Source organism: Megascapheus bottae, chromosome 3 (genome assembly GCF_031878675.1).
Source record: "Megascapheus bottae isolate mThoBot1 chromosome 3, mThoBot2.hap1, whole genome shotgun sequence".
NCBI classification, from domain to species: domain Eukaryota; kingdom Metazoa; phylum Chordata; class Mammalia; order Rodentia; family Geomyidae; genus Megascapheus; species Megascapheus bottae.
The window spans coordinates 19696590-19711894 of NC_143511.1; the positions used below are offsets into that span (position 1 = coordinate 19696590).

Genomic DNA, 15305 nt, shown 5'->3' on the forward strand with positions numbered 1-15305 from the left:
GTAGAGTAGTAATAAAGTCTTCCAATAAGAAGAAACAATGCGAAACTTAAACTACATTAACTTTTCTGAGAGAATTTTGGGAAAATTACCATGGGAGTCAAAGAATTGGAAAATCTGAGTAATTTTTAAGTTTATTTTAACTATACTTCTAGAGCAAGGTATAGGCAAAGAAGTGAGATCTGAGATGAGATAAAATTTCCAGAAAAGCAAGGCAGTAACAATACTCTAGAAACAAGAAAGCATTCAGCATGGTATCTGGGGATGCAATGGAAGTCTGGTTGGTTTTATTCAAGGACAGAGTAGGAGAGAGGATGTGTCAAGGCCTTTCAAAACTAGAGAAGGAATTCTTAATGCAGTGAGAAGGAATTCTTAATGCAGTGGACTAATGGGAGCTAACAGTGGCTTCTAAGCCAAAAAGGAACAGTTCCAAAATTAAACATTCAGACCATCCTCACTATCATCTCATTGAACATCTTTATCAGACTCTATTGATATCAGCTTGCCTGGCTTCCTCCCCTAGGACTTTGCCTTTGCAATCTCCTTCTGTGTGGACCCCTCACCACCCCAGACCACTTTGTAGTTGGTTCCTTCATAACACTGAAGTGTCTAGTTAGTGTTTCTTCTTGATGAGCCCCCTGCACCAACCCAACTAAAGTAGTTTGTGCACTCTGGTTATTTCTTAGTCTACTAACATGATTTGCTATCCAACAATACTAGTAAATTTGAAATAATCTTATTCAGGTCATTATTGCTCATTTTTAATTGAGCAATTGATCTTTTTATTGCTAAGTGTATATTTTAAATCCAAGTCCCCCATCGGATATTATTTGAAAATATTTCCCTTGCTTTGTGGGTTGTTGAGGGTTTTATTCTAATTTTTTGTAGTATCTTTTTGAATAAATCAATGAGTGCAATGAATATTTTAGCATGAAAAAATAAAAGCTTGCGACAAAAGGACAAAGGGTCAACCACCAGTGCAACAGTGATAGTAACAAGACAATCTGTTGGAAATGAACTTTACAATTTGGGAGGGGCTGAAGGGAAGAAAAGTGGGAGAAAAACATGGGAGGGGGTAACAATGTTCAAAAAGGAATACACTCACTACCTCTTCTTTTTTCTCCAGTCATGGGGCTTGAACTCATGGGGTTTGAGCACTGTCCTTGGATTTTTTTTCTCAAGGCTAGCACTCTACTACTTGAGCCACAGCACCATTTCCAGCTTTTTTCTATGTATCTGGTACTGTGGGATCGAACCTGGGGCTCGGTGTATGCTAGGCAAGAACTCTACCACTAGGCCAAACTCCCAGCCTATCACTACCTTTTGAGTGTAACTGTAAGCCTTCTATACATCACCCTGACAATAAAATAAAATTTTAAGCATCATTCATTTAAAAATCTAAGTGCTAGTGACTGTATATAGAGATTTCCTTCTTGATTATTTGTTTGTTAAACACATCATTTGAAATATGATGTTAATAAATTCTTTAGTAAAAAAATGTATCTCTAAAGAAATGCAAAAACAAGAAAAAAGCCTGTGACAGATTGGTGAAGGGACTGTTCCTCCCCCCACCACACACACACACACTGGCTTTCCAAATAAGCTAACAACTAGGATGAAATGCCATCATCCTGTGATGAACCAGAGAAAACAGCATTTAGAAAGATGGTTCCAAACATAATTAGCTGGTTCTGAGCACAAGCCCAGTAAAAAACATGCCCCATGGCTTAAAAGATAGAGGAAAGACACTGCAGCACTAGTAGTTCACACCTGTAACCTCAACTACTTAGAAGCCTGAGATCCAGAAGTTCAGCCTCGGTAGAAGGCTATGAGAGATTCTACATCCAGTTAACCAGCAAAATGCTGGAATGCATGCATAGGTTAAGTGGCAGTGTCAACCATGAGTAAGAAGCCCAAGTGAGAGCATGAGATCCTGAGTTTAAGCTCTTATATCAAGAAAGAAAAGAGCTTTCCCTTCAACTCACACTGTAGTAAATCCCATAGGGTAGATTAGTTTTTATTTAGGAAACTTTGAAATGGATGCTTTTCGAAAAAGCACACACACACACACACACACGCACGCACACAGGCACGCACGCACGCACACACACATATTTAATGCAACTAGAATAGGCCCAGGATGAATCTATTCAGCTATAGGTATCCTGCTTACAAAAGTCCAGAGATTGTGTCCTTTCCCTGAACTATTTGCCAACTTGTGAGCCCAGATTTATTTTGGTTGAGAAATGTGTACTTGAGAAAAGAAGGTATAAGCCTTGAAACGCAGACACGCAGGGAATAGTATACTTTTACAGCTGGAAGAGCCTCCCCAGACTTCATATATGTAATACTTACTATAACAACATCAGCTCTTGAGTATACACACTACACACACACACAAGCACACACACAAAGAGAAAGGGAGAAAGGGAGGGAAGGAGAAAAAGAGGAGAAGAAGGAGAGGGGGTAGAGAGAGTAGAGAGATTGTCATGCTAGGACACTGGGAAAGACTTGCTTTTAATTAAATCTTCATTTCAATGCTGACATGTTATCCAAAATGTAATTTCCCTCAAAGAAAATTAACCTCCCAGATAATGCACTAAAGATTATGAGTAGCTTAGTATTTCTTTTGTGATACTAACCCTAAATTAACATACAGATTAACATACCAATGCAAACGAGATTAATATAATATTACAGAGCCATCTTAAAGTGTCATATATTATAAAAAGAACAACCTATAAATAATTTTAAAAGGCACAGTTTAAAATATCTCTGTACTCCTGTAGGCAGTAAACTTTAGTAAAATACATAAAAGAAACGTTCAGGATTCAGCTTCATTGTGCTACCAAAACAATTTGTGTATGAAGGGCAGACTTTGTGACATGTGAATTCATTATAGTTACTATTATTCATTACACTAGAGACACAGCTCTGTCACAACCTGAGTTGGAAGAGAACCTCAAACATGACATAGCATACCCCATTTGAAAACCATCTTTAAATATGATTTCTGCTTTTGCATTCACTGTTGATGCTGTTTCTTCTAGAGGCAATGCTCCCTTCAATCTTCAATTTTCAAGTCAAATAAGGGAAAATACATTTGGGAGTTGAAAGCAATCACCAATGTGTCTGCCTTTATCCCTTAAGTTGGTATAAGACCTGCTGTTTGAATAATAGCACGCAGTTGTGTAAAACAGAGATAATGCCTACGTTTATCCCAAAAGAATTAGAATACAAGCAAGCCTTGTGTTTATCTGCTCAGTGGGTAGACTGGCACAATGCTTTGCAATCCCCACTAACAAGCCTTCCAATATTGCTGAAGCCATTTCCCTGACTCCTTTTAACCCACTAGCCCTCCTCTGTTCTCTATCTATTACTCTACCTGTGTGACCACATCTAGGATTTCAAGATCTACTTAGTACCTGATAAAACTTTTCTTGGGTGGCTCTCATCTACCCACCATCTCTCTGGTTTATCAAGCTGGCCCTCCATTTTTATTTTTCATTTCTAGTCCCTAAGCCCATACCATTCTTTTGTCCTTTTGTCCTATTTTGACCTCACCTCCTTCCTCACCACAAATTCATACACTGGTCAATTACTGCAAAATGGTGCCTTTGCCAGGAGCTGATAGCTCACACCTGTAATTGTAGCTACTCAGGAAACTGATATCTGATGACTGCAATTCAAAGCCGGAATGGGCAGGAAAGTCCATGAGACTCTTATCTACCTAAAAACTGGAAATGGAGCTGTGGTTCAAAGTAGTAGAGGAAAAAAAGCCTTGAGGAAATAAAGCTCAGGAACAGCACTCAGGTCCTGAGTTCAAGCCTTATGACCAAGCCCACCCCCGCCCTCCAAAAATGGTGCCCTTGTGCATAAATTAGAAAAGAACAAAAGAAGGCATAACAGATCCATGATTCACTATTTTTTACATATCTGTTTAATCAATACCTAAATAATAAATACAAACAGTAAATGACTTCGTGGCTATTTGACACTTCATTTTTATAGTGATCTACTTTGGTTGTTAGCAGAATTTCCTGTAAAGGTTCCCACACACTGTGGTACCATCAGTTCTCACTTGGGCCCAGTCCTTACTATCTGCAGGTGGCCTGCAGCTCTTCAGTGCCTGAGAGTAAGGACACTTGACACCATGTATTTTGTTTATTCACACCCCGATAGGAACTCCTTAGAGTCCACTTGCCTTTTATTCCTCTGTGGGCTCAGAGGCACCAGTGTTCCTCTTCTTTTTCTAACTTCCCTCTGTCTACCAAAGCCTTTTGTGTCTCCTGCCCACTCTGCCACCATCCATGCTTCCCCAGGCCATATGTCTCTGTTCTAGGTGTCAGAAACCCACCCTAGACTCAAGGAATTACAGACCAGTGGAAGAATGGGTGTGTGGCTTCACACACACACACACACACACACATACACACACACACACACACACACACACACACACAAAGATGACTGCTGTTTCTAATCTTTGACATCTATAAGAATGAAAAGGGACATTTAAATAGTGGAAGAGCAGGGCTGGGGGCATGATTCCAGTGGTCAAGTGCCTGCCTAGTAAGTGTTAGGCCCTGAGTTCAAACCTCAGAATCATCTCCCAAAAGATATTTTAGCCGGGCACTGGTAGCTTACATCTATATCCCCAAATCACAATTTGAGGCCTGACTAGCCAGGAAAATCTGATATTCTATCTCAAATTAACCAGCAAAACACCAACAGTAGGGACTTGGAGGGTGGCCTAGTGGTAGAGCACATTATCACTAGAGTATTCACCTAGTATGCACTAAGCCCTGGGTTCAATTCCCCGGAACCACATACACAGAAAAAGCCAGAAGTGGCACTGTAGTTCAAGTGGCAAAAACCCTTGAGCAAAAGTGTCCAAGGACAGCACCCAGGCCCTGAGTTCAAGACCCAGGACTGGCAAACAAAAACAAAAACAAACAAACAAAAAAACACCATAGATATGGCTCCAGTGGTAGGGTATTAAGAGCTAAGAAGGTCTCTGAGTTCTACCCCAGTCCAGTACCAGCAGCAAAATAAAACAAACAAACAAAAAACTAACACTGATGAACTGACTTTCATAGAGAATCCTAAGGGGGAAAAAAGCCACCTGTACAGAAACAAAACAGAATAATGGTTACAGGAGATGGGGCAGGATAAATAAACATGGAGACCAAATCAAAGAGTATTCTTCCACAGGATGAGAACTTGCAGAGACCTAATGTACAGAAAAGTACTGCAGGTTGTAAACCTTGAATTGCTTATGAATGCTGTTAGAAACCTACATTTTATTTCCTATTAGTACATAAACACAGAGACAACCATTGAAGTCATTTGCTTATGTTTACTTAGAATACATTGATATTAATATATCAATGATGTCTATATATATGTATATAGCAAAATATGATGTTGTACATTTTATATATACTATAAAAATAAATTTAAAACTAATGTTCGACCAAGAATCTGTTATTTTTGTTGTTGTTGTTGTTTTGGCGAGACTGGGATTTGAACATGACTTGAGTGATACCCCCTAACTTTTTTGATTTTGAGTTTATTTTTCACAAAAGGTTCCAGGCTTTTGTCTGGGCTCTTTGACTCTTTTACCTCTATCTCTCTCCCTTCCTTCCTCCCCCACCTCCCCATCCTGAAGAACTGAGATTACAGATATACAAGCATACAATGGTTTTACTCTTGTTTTACAATTGTCTTACAGGTTGTCCTGATTTCCATAATGAGGTTCTGAGACCACCATTCTCCTTTCCACAAGCTAAAAGTTTACAGATATAATCACATTCTTCTTCCTCTTCCTCCCCTACTTCTACTTAGCAAGCCTTGATGAATTCACCTCCCTGAGACTTTCCAAATCTTTTCATTATCAGAACTTCCATTTTCCTTATCCCCGTAGCCTCTCTGCCTCCTCCAGTTCTTTATATGCTCTTTTCTTCTTGGGTATGACTGAACCATATTTTCATGCCCAGAATTCCCTCATCTTGTTCTTACTGGATGGCAGTTATGAGCTAAAAAAGAAAAGACCTAGACTCTTGAGAACAGAGAATGTCTTATGATCTGTATATAATCTGATGGACTCTCACCTTCAATAGAGTCTCTCTCTCCTTAAGGATTTTTAATCTTATCCTCCCTGATAATATTGAAACTCCCTCACCTAGGCATTTATTGCCTTATATAATCTGATCTGTTGTGGGACTATTCCTTGCCTTACATCTGTTTTCCCTTACTCTAGTAACAGCATTTCATTTTCCTTTAGGGAACTATCCCTCCCCGAATGTTGGACGGCTTCATAAAGGTCAACATCTCCCACACTGCAAGCAAGGTTGGCCACGTGCCTTAAGCTGACCCACCCAAGTTCTGCCACCCCTCTGGACAAATTGGCCTGAATATAGGGACATGACCTCACTCAGTGATTAATACCAACTGGAGGCTATTGGGGGATTCATGTCAATACTGGGTAAGACAGGTAGTAAGACTTTGTCAAAAACACTTGTCTGAGATTGAAGCTAAAACATGGAATCACAGAAATAGCAGCTATGAGCACTAACTCTGACTTTGCAATTAGACAATCTCCTAATCGCTTTTGTTTTTAAATCCAAACTCTTCATTTTTCATGATTCAGAAGCCTTCAGCTCAGAAAAGTACAGCAGAGCTCAGCTGGAATATTGTATATATTCCATTATATATCAATCATATATATATATTCTATAACTAGATGAAACACAATAGCCTCCTAGGCAAACTCATTCATATTTCTGTGACTCAACAAAATGTCATCATTAATGTTGGTTGTGGTCAGTATTGATTTTACCACTAACTAAGTTAATGGCAGCTGGGCACGACTGGCTCATGCGTATAATCGTAGCTATTCAGGAGGCTGAGAGATAAGGGTTGAAGTTCAAAGTCAGTCAGCCTGGGCAAGAAAGGTACATGGGACTTTTATCTTCAATTAACTGCCAAAGAAAAGGCTGGTAGAGCACCAGACTAGAGTGAAAAAGCTAAGGGAGAAAACCTATGCCCTGAATTCAAACCCGGGTACCATATCATCATACAAAACATAAACCAATGAACAAATAATTTTCTCTTGCAATGTCTATATTGTCTATATATGTTATACATATTAGAACTGTACAAGAACCCAGGAAAATTTAGCTGGTTGTCTGGTCATTTACCCCAGTCCCACACCTTACGTCCACACTGTTGGGAAAGTAGAAGCTCCAGGAGGAGCAGGCACACATCACCAACACCTCTCCCTTTCTATCCCATGACATCCTCAGAGCAATCGTAAGAATGTGGAAAATCACAAACTGGTCCTCTATGGAGGCCTGCACTAACCACAGCATTCTTCTATTTTTCCTGTGAGCAGCTCCCTGGTGCCATAACAAATACATAATGTTCTCTGTGCCTCCTTTTACCTAGATGCTCATTTTCATTATTAGGACACCCGATTTTCACCTCCATCATATGAGGTGAATGGAATACATAACACGGTCCCTTATTTGAAAAATAAGTCAAATTGGGAATGAAATCATCTTGAATTTCATTCAAGCCCAACTCTAGTCTTTTCTTTCAGGTCTCATTTTCCTGCTAGGGACTGATCTAAGTTAAGGGATTCATTAACAGGGATCCTTCTTCTTTAATGCCTTTAAATGTCACCCTGTGATCTGGACTCCGGATCATGTCACTCTGAGTTCTGTGCAAATACTATTTGGATTAAAAACAAAAAAGGAGGTGAGCATGAGTGACTCAGGACTCTAATCCTAGTTACTTAGGGGGCTAAGATTTGAGGACTGAGGTTTAAAGCCAGCCCAGATAGCCTATGAGACTCATCTCTACAATTAACCATCAAAAATCCTTCAGTGGAGGTGTGGCTTAAGTGGTAGAGCACCAACCTTGAGCAACAAATCTAAGGGAGAGTGATCAGACCTTGAATTTGAGAGCAAGTACTGACATAGATAGATAGATAGATAGATAGATAGATAGATAGATAGATAGATAGATAGATAGATAATGAGGAAACAAGTTTGCATGTATATGTATACACAGAAAGCTAAAAGCTTTTTGTCATCGAATTGAATCAGAATTAACAGAGGGATATACCCTGAGGTACAAAGATACCTGGAAATACTTCAGGCCTGGGGAAAACCCAGACACTGTTTCACAGAACTTGGACAAGCAACACAGATATCCCTCCCAGCCCAGGGGATATTTCTGGGTCAGGGCTCCCTCTCTCTCAGCCAGAGTCAGACAGAATTGGATATTTTCCCAGCATAATACTACCCTGCTTCTCTGGCTGACCTTTAAGGTTAAAACCTCTGGATATCAGCCCATGAAAGAGAGTGATAAGGCAAATTCAGTTGCTTTGAGGCTCACAAAATATGCAGTTTTTCATTTCAAACAGACCCCTAAATCCTCATGGGCCACATAACAAGCCATTCCTGGTCTATGAGGTTAATGTCACAGACCCACCATCTTCAGGCCATGCCCTCTAAATGACTCTTTCCAGCCAAGGTTCCTTGATTCTCCTCCCCCACCCCATTTACTTCATCATGAGAAAAATGCATGTGTGAGTAGCTAGTTGAGGTCAAGGCTCAGGTTCTTGGATGTGAACAGCTGCCTTATACAAAGCCAGATGTGCTGCACAAGAACCAGCCTGGTATTATAGCATCAGTTTACACTTGTTTACAAAATATCACAGAATTACTACTAAGGGCCTCTAGTCTACTACCACACAATGCAACAGGTTTACTGAGTCCTCTAATTCCATCCACAGTCACCAAGGCACCCTCCACACCGGTTATCATCATTTCACCATTTCTCACAAACAATCAGTCAAGCAGGGAGGTTCAGGACATCTCTGAGCAAGATTCTTCTGCTCAAGCATCCCTTTCTACTTATTTGAAAAATTATTCTTCAGACTTTACCCAGGTAAACTACATTCAGAATCAAGATATGACTCCAAACACAAGATTGAACATAATAAACTTCCATAAGATGTTTCACAAAAGAATTAGTCTTCAAATACTTTTATCCTTCCACTCTATCTCCTGCCAAGCTTATCCTGCTTTTATGTTTTGGTTCCTGGACTAGGACTTGAACTCAGGGACTTGGGTTCTATCCCTTAGGTTTTTCATTCAAAGCTACTGATGGATTAGTTGGCTTTGAACTACAATCCTGAGATTTCAACTTTTGGATTATAGGCATTAGCTACCAGCCTGGCCATCCATCCTGTAATATATAAAGGATAAACAAGGAACAGATTTTAGGCTTTTCCTCAGCTCAGGGTATGGCCCATGAGGTAGAGCACCTTTCTAGCAAGTGATAGATCCTGAGTTCAAAACATCTGTCATTTTTCAAATGTCTTTCTTTCCCCACATTTACATTTTGGTTTCACTTACTTCATTCTTTCTCCTCTGATTCAGAGTCAACAGATCTCACAGTAAGCTCGATTAGGTCCTGGCCAATGCATAGTTAACTCACTCTGTTATCTAGAGACTTTTATCATTTTGCACATGAAGGAAGAGGGCTCCATAAATTCAGTGACTTTCTAGGTCTACAGCCTTGCCTATGGCCTCTGCAGAAGTCCATATGATGTTTAAGGAAACTTCAAGTAAAGTACCTAAGTCTTGCTTGTACCTGGTTTTTATTCCTGGAGACTTGTTCAAGATGTGACAATTCAATTCTTGAATCCAGGATTATAGGCAAGTTACAGAGTGATCAATATATTAATTGTCCATTGTCGTTGTTGTCATCATCATCATCATCATCATCATCATCATCATCTAGAAAATAATTCCTTAGTATAGATCTAATATACACAAATGTCTACAATGAGCAATATGTTCAGTTTTATTTTTTGATATATAATTTAAATTCTCTAACTGGTAGACTTTAAACTCAAAGGGTCAGAGCACAGGATGATTAATTGCTGAGATTAATGACAGAGGACAGAGGCCTCTTCCCTTCTTCATGAAGGCTAATGGACATGTGCTTCTCCTTCCCTTTAGCCAGCCAAGCAAGTGATGCCAGTGCTACATACTAAGAAGAAAGTCTATAAACAAAGCTTTCTGTAGCCAAGGCACTATCAAGCAAAACAGGATATATGCTGGCATGATAACAAGGATGAACATCGATTATGGTTAGCTATCACTTTGGTATGTCAAGGTATAGCTATTCATAAAATATACACGTTTTGTGAAAACTTCTGAAAGCATAATGCAATCTCTATAACCAGAGGCAAGAAAACCTTCATTACTCTTGCTTTATAAAGGCCTGTCCCTGTTGCTTGTTTGTCTGATTGCTTTTGTGTTACTCAGCATATCCTGTCATTTAGGAACAGTAGAGACAGCCTATGCTTTTTCTATTGAAATCTCCAGGCCAGAAAGCATATCTCTGGTGGCTTTTAAACGCTAAGATACTATAGCAAACCATTACATTGACATTCTGAGTAAGCTGTCAAAATTGAGGCTTTTTTTACTGTGAAAATTCACTATCTTACTCATCTAATAGACTATCATGCAGAAGATATCAAAAGTACTACCAAGATAGTAAATGGCTTCAGGAATAATTACCAGTCATAGTTTCAATTTTCAACAAAAAAAGAAGATGAGACTCTATGTCCAAATGGACAAAAACAGGAGACTATTCCAGAAACATTTGCAAATTAGTTACTGCCCTCAGCTGAATCACAGATGGCTTATTGCTAGAAAGAATAACAAAACAAGGTCTAAGGTGTGAAAAGGCCAGAGCAGTAAAGGATAAATAAGAAATACATTTGGTCCTTGCATGTGTGAACTCAGTTCCCCATCCCAAAGACTTAGTATAGGCTTAGCTCCTTTGATCTGGAGGGGGAAATGCTTTATACTGTAGAGCAGTAGATCTTTTTACAAAGGTCATGGCATCAATTCCAGGGCTTCTATGCAACCTCAATATGCACTAAGTGTCCTTATGGGCACTGTAAAAGTCAAAATAATCAGCATTTGGTACTATTTGTATGTAAACTTTCTTTGGTATGACTTTTAAAATGCCAAGCCAAGGATCTTCACGCAATAAAGGCATTTTTCTAAAGTTCTGGGAGGCAGAAGAACATGACTTGTGAGTTGGGCCAGGCAACGCCTGTGGCTCACGCTGTGATCCTGGCTACTCAGGAGGCCCATATCTGAGATTTCAAGACAGCCCGGGGCAGGGAAGTCAGTGTGACTCTTACCTCCAGTGAACCAACAAAAAGCGAGAACTGGAAGTGTGATCTAAGTGGTAGAAAGCAAGCCTAGAGAGCCCTGAGTTTAAACCTCTGTACCAAGTGCACACACGAGCGCGTGCACGCGCGCGTGCGCACACACACGCACACACACACACACACACACACACATGGAGGTGGATGACAAGTTTTTTCCATCACTAGAGAATCTTCTAGATCCTGCAATATCCATGTTACCCTCTATGTGAGTTCAGAAAGATACAGGTAACTACCTTGGCGAGCATAGGTTTGTATAAACTGAATGTTTGTGAACTGGGACTAGATTTTTGTTTTGGAGCCACGAAAGAAGAATTCAGGGCTAGGGAGAGTTTCTTTTCTCCTTCTTTCCTCCACAAGGGATGGAGGTGGCAGTCAGAAGGATTCATTAAAAGGCAGGATCCCTAGGGAGTGGGCCTGGACCATAGTCCTCGCCTCAGCATTGCCACTATCTATCTGCTGATCTCATGGGGTCAGCTTCTCAACAGTCCTGCTTTCCTCATCAGCTGTATGTGAAGTGATAGGCATGAAAGAAGATCATACTTGAAATAAGTTGTATCATCCAGGTGCTGGTGGCTCACACCTGTAATCCCAGCTCCTCCCAGTTCCAGGAAAGTTCATGACACTCTTATCTTCAATAAACCACCCAAAACTAGAAGTAGAGGTGTGGCTCTACTCAGCCTTGAGTACAGAAGTTCAGGGACAACACCCAGGCACTGACTTCAAGCCCCAAGACCACACACACACACACACACACACACACACACACACACACACACACCAAAAACAAGAAAAAAGAAAAAAAATATCCTTCCAGCTATGCTTGGCATATGGGAGATGTTCAATGTTGGCTGAACCTGAAAGATGTCTTGGAGATTATCAGTACCATTGAACTTTCAGTGTGAGTCTTTGCAGTCACGTTAGTAACAGGATCAGGAGATCAACTTTAAGCTCTGGTTTAAGAAAAAAGAAGAGGAAAAAAAAAATCATGCCCCTTGTCCTGATCTCTGTCCTCCACCAGACTGGCCTCCAGTGCACAGGGTTCCTCCCTCTGAAAGGGCAAAGAGCAACACCTCGCCCTCCTGTTCCGAAGAACCCTGTGAGCGTTTTCTAGACACTTAAGACTGCAGCTCTGTGTCTTCACGGGGTGCCTCATTCCCCGAGGTGGCCCAGGGGCTGGGGGAGGGAGGGGAGACAACGTCTGGCTTTCTAGGACTTGGTGGAGCGCATCGCATAGGCAAATGGCATCAAGAAACCATCCGGGCTCTGTTGCTCCAGTGGCACCAAATGGCATCTTGAGCTCTCCCAGCCCAGGCAGAGGCTCGCTGGGTGCGTGTAGCGCACGCCGGCCCCACAGCGCGCGCGGACTGGAAGGGCGCCTTTCCCCCCATCAGTACCCCGAGCCAGCCCAGGCTAGCCCGAGGGTCCCCACTCATGAGCCAGGCTTAGAACTGGGAGGAGGCGCGTTATAGGGCCCACTCATAACAGCCTTCTGCACCCCTACTTCTGAAAGGGTGAGGCCAGAGAACGAAGATGCGAAGACCTTGCAGCAGCCCCAAACCGCCTTCACATCCACGACGCTGCCAATCAAGCTATAGAACACAATCCACTGACTGGCACCCCCACCCCCACCCAGCATGGAAACTCTGCAGAAAACTCCTGAGAAGCATCCCCTCCCATTAAAAATAATAATAATTAAAAAAAGCCCTGCGCCCCTGCAGACCACCCGACTCCAGTCCCACCAGGCCTCCCCTGGATCTGCACCTTGGATACAGGCACACAGCACCCCTCGGGCAATCTCCCCATTTCCCAAGGCAGAACCTATGCACTGCCTGGAGAAGTTTTCCATCGCCTCTCTCTATCGTCCCCCTCCCACCCCACCCCCGACTCCGGGGAGACCCCACGCGGACCCTGCGCCAGCCGGGGAAGCGGCGAGGTTCCCCCCCACACCCTCCCCACCAAATCCACGGGTATCCGGCGCCCCGCCCCTCTTCCCTCCTCTTTCTTCTCCCCACCCCTCCAAGCTCCAGTCCTGGCACTCCGGCGTCCCCGGGTGCCCGGCGGTTCCCTTCGCCTCTAAGAACAGGAAACTTCTCTCTGGGTTACATTCAGGTCGCCTTCACGGGAAAAGCTTTTCCTCCCCGACAGCAGGCATCAAGTGGAGGGGACCGGGAAGCTTCACCGGTGACCCTGAAGAGAGCTCTGCATCCCCCCCAAAAAAACCCCCACGCCATCCACACCCACCACACACACACACACACACACACACACACACACACACACACACACACACACACCTTCCCGGGGCTGCCCGCAGAGACCTGAAGTCACTAGTGTTCCTAGGGCGAAAGGTTCCCCCCAAAAGTCTGAAATACCCGATATTCCCAGAATTCCTACCTGCCCCGCAGAGCTGGCAAAATTAAATAAAAAAGAAAGAAAGAAAGAGGGGATGGGAAGAGAGAGAGCGAGAGAGAGGGAAAATAACTAACTAAATAAATCCAAGTGAACCAAACAGGAAGCCTGGCAAGTTGGACCGGAGTGTCTGTGTGTCTGTGTCTGTGTCTGTGTGTCGACCCGGCGGAGCGCGCGCCAGCCGGAGAGCATCGCCCAGGAGTAGGGGCGCACCGCTGCCAGCGCACATCTGGAAGAGGGGGAAGGGGGCCCCTCCCCACGACCCGGAGGAAACACGAAGCCGCCCTCCCTACCACCATCACCACCACCCCAACCCCTTCCCCGACCCCCCCCACCCCCCCACCCACCGCTACCCCTTTCCCGGGGCAGCTGCGGGGTTCGAAGCCCCCGCGGTTCGGTACCTGTCCGAGGTTGAGGAATCCGTACTTGCTGGCTATGCGGTTGGCCTCCGGAAAGCCGCCGGCGATTTTGACCGCCCAGTGGTTGGTGTAGACGCGCGTCCGGCACACGGGGAGCAGGCAACCCCCGAGCAGCGCCAGCGTGCACAGCAGGTCCAGCCGCCCGGAGGAGCAGCAGCGGCGGCCCCAGCCCCAGCCCATGACGGTCCCGGCGTCCGTGTTCGCCCGCCCTTCCCCTCCCTCCACGGGTTCTCTGCGCTCGCTGGCGGGTTCAGCGCACACACGGTGCGGCGCGCAACAACTTCAACTTCTCCGGCCTGGGGCCGCCCCGGGAGCGCGCTCCAGCTCGGGGTTTTGTCAGCCGCTCGCTCAGGGGCGATCGGAGCCTCCCCACCACCTCCGCCACCGGGAGCCGAGCAGGGAGCCTCCAGTCGGCTTTCCTACACCATCCCTAGAGCGGGGCTTCCTTCCCCGGGCTCCCTGGGCCGGCCGGCGGGGCGGTCGGCGAGCGCTCCCCTCCCCGGCTCGGGTGCTGGAAGGCGGCTGAGGGAGACTGGCGCCCTCAGCAGTTGGATCTCGCCGGCTCCGCTCCCGGACTCTCTAGACTCGGCGATCGCTCCTCCCCGGGCCCCCCGAGAGTCCAGAGATGACCAGTGGGGGGCGGTGCAGGCAGCGGCCGGGCTCCCCCTCTGCTGGCCCCGGGTTTCCCCCCCCCCCGCACCCCGAGGCTTTCTTTCCCCCCCCCACCCCCGCTCCCTTGCGCTCCCTCCGGCTCCCAACGGGCACACGAGGAGTGTGAGCGGCAATGGCAGCGGCGCCCGCTCTGCATAAATGACTCCCCCGCCCCCCCACACCCCTCCTTTCCCACAACGCCCCCCCTCCCTACCTTCCCTCCCTCCCTCCCCTCCAGCCCGCCCTCCCCAAAGAGGCCGCAGCCAGGCGCCAACCAGGTCCTAGCGCCTCCGGGTTATCCAAGCTGTAACCTCCAGGGTCCTCGGCTGCACCTCCAAGTCTTTCCAAAAGGCTTGAGAGGGGAGCTCCAGGATGGACATGTTTTGTTTCTTTTTTTTTTCTGTGTGTTTATTTGTTTATTTATTTATTTTTAACCTCCATATTTCTTTCTTTTCGGCTAGATTTGCATTCATTCACTCGAGGGAAATTTACGCGTCGGTGGACTTGGTTCAAGCGCCCCTGGAGAATTCATTCATCCTTTTCCCTAAACGTCCTGAAAACCC

At 44.5% G+C, this 15305-nt stretch overlaps 1 protein-coding gene across 1 annotated transcript in view; it reads right to left on the minus strand.

Moving 5' to 3' along the window:
• LOC150065030 (proprotein convertase subtilisin/kexin type 5) overlaps nucleotides 1–14745 on the minus strand; it is a 279024-nt gene extending 264279 nt beyond the window's left edge. Inside the window, exon 1 of the mRNA XM_090329624.1 lies at nucleotides 14074–14745. Coding sequence (XP_090185750.1) covers nucleotides 14074–14271 — 198 coding nt within the window. The 5' untranslated portion in view covers nucleotides 14272–14745. The remainder of the gene's footprint in view (nucleotides 1–14073) is intronic.
• Nucleotides 14746–15305: the final 560 nt, after the last annotated feature.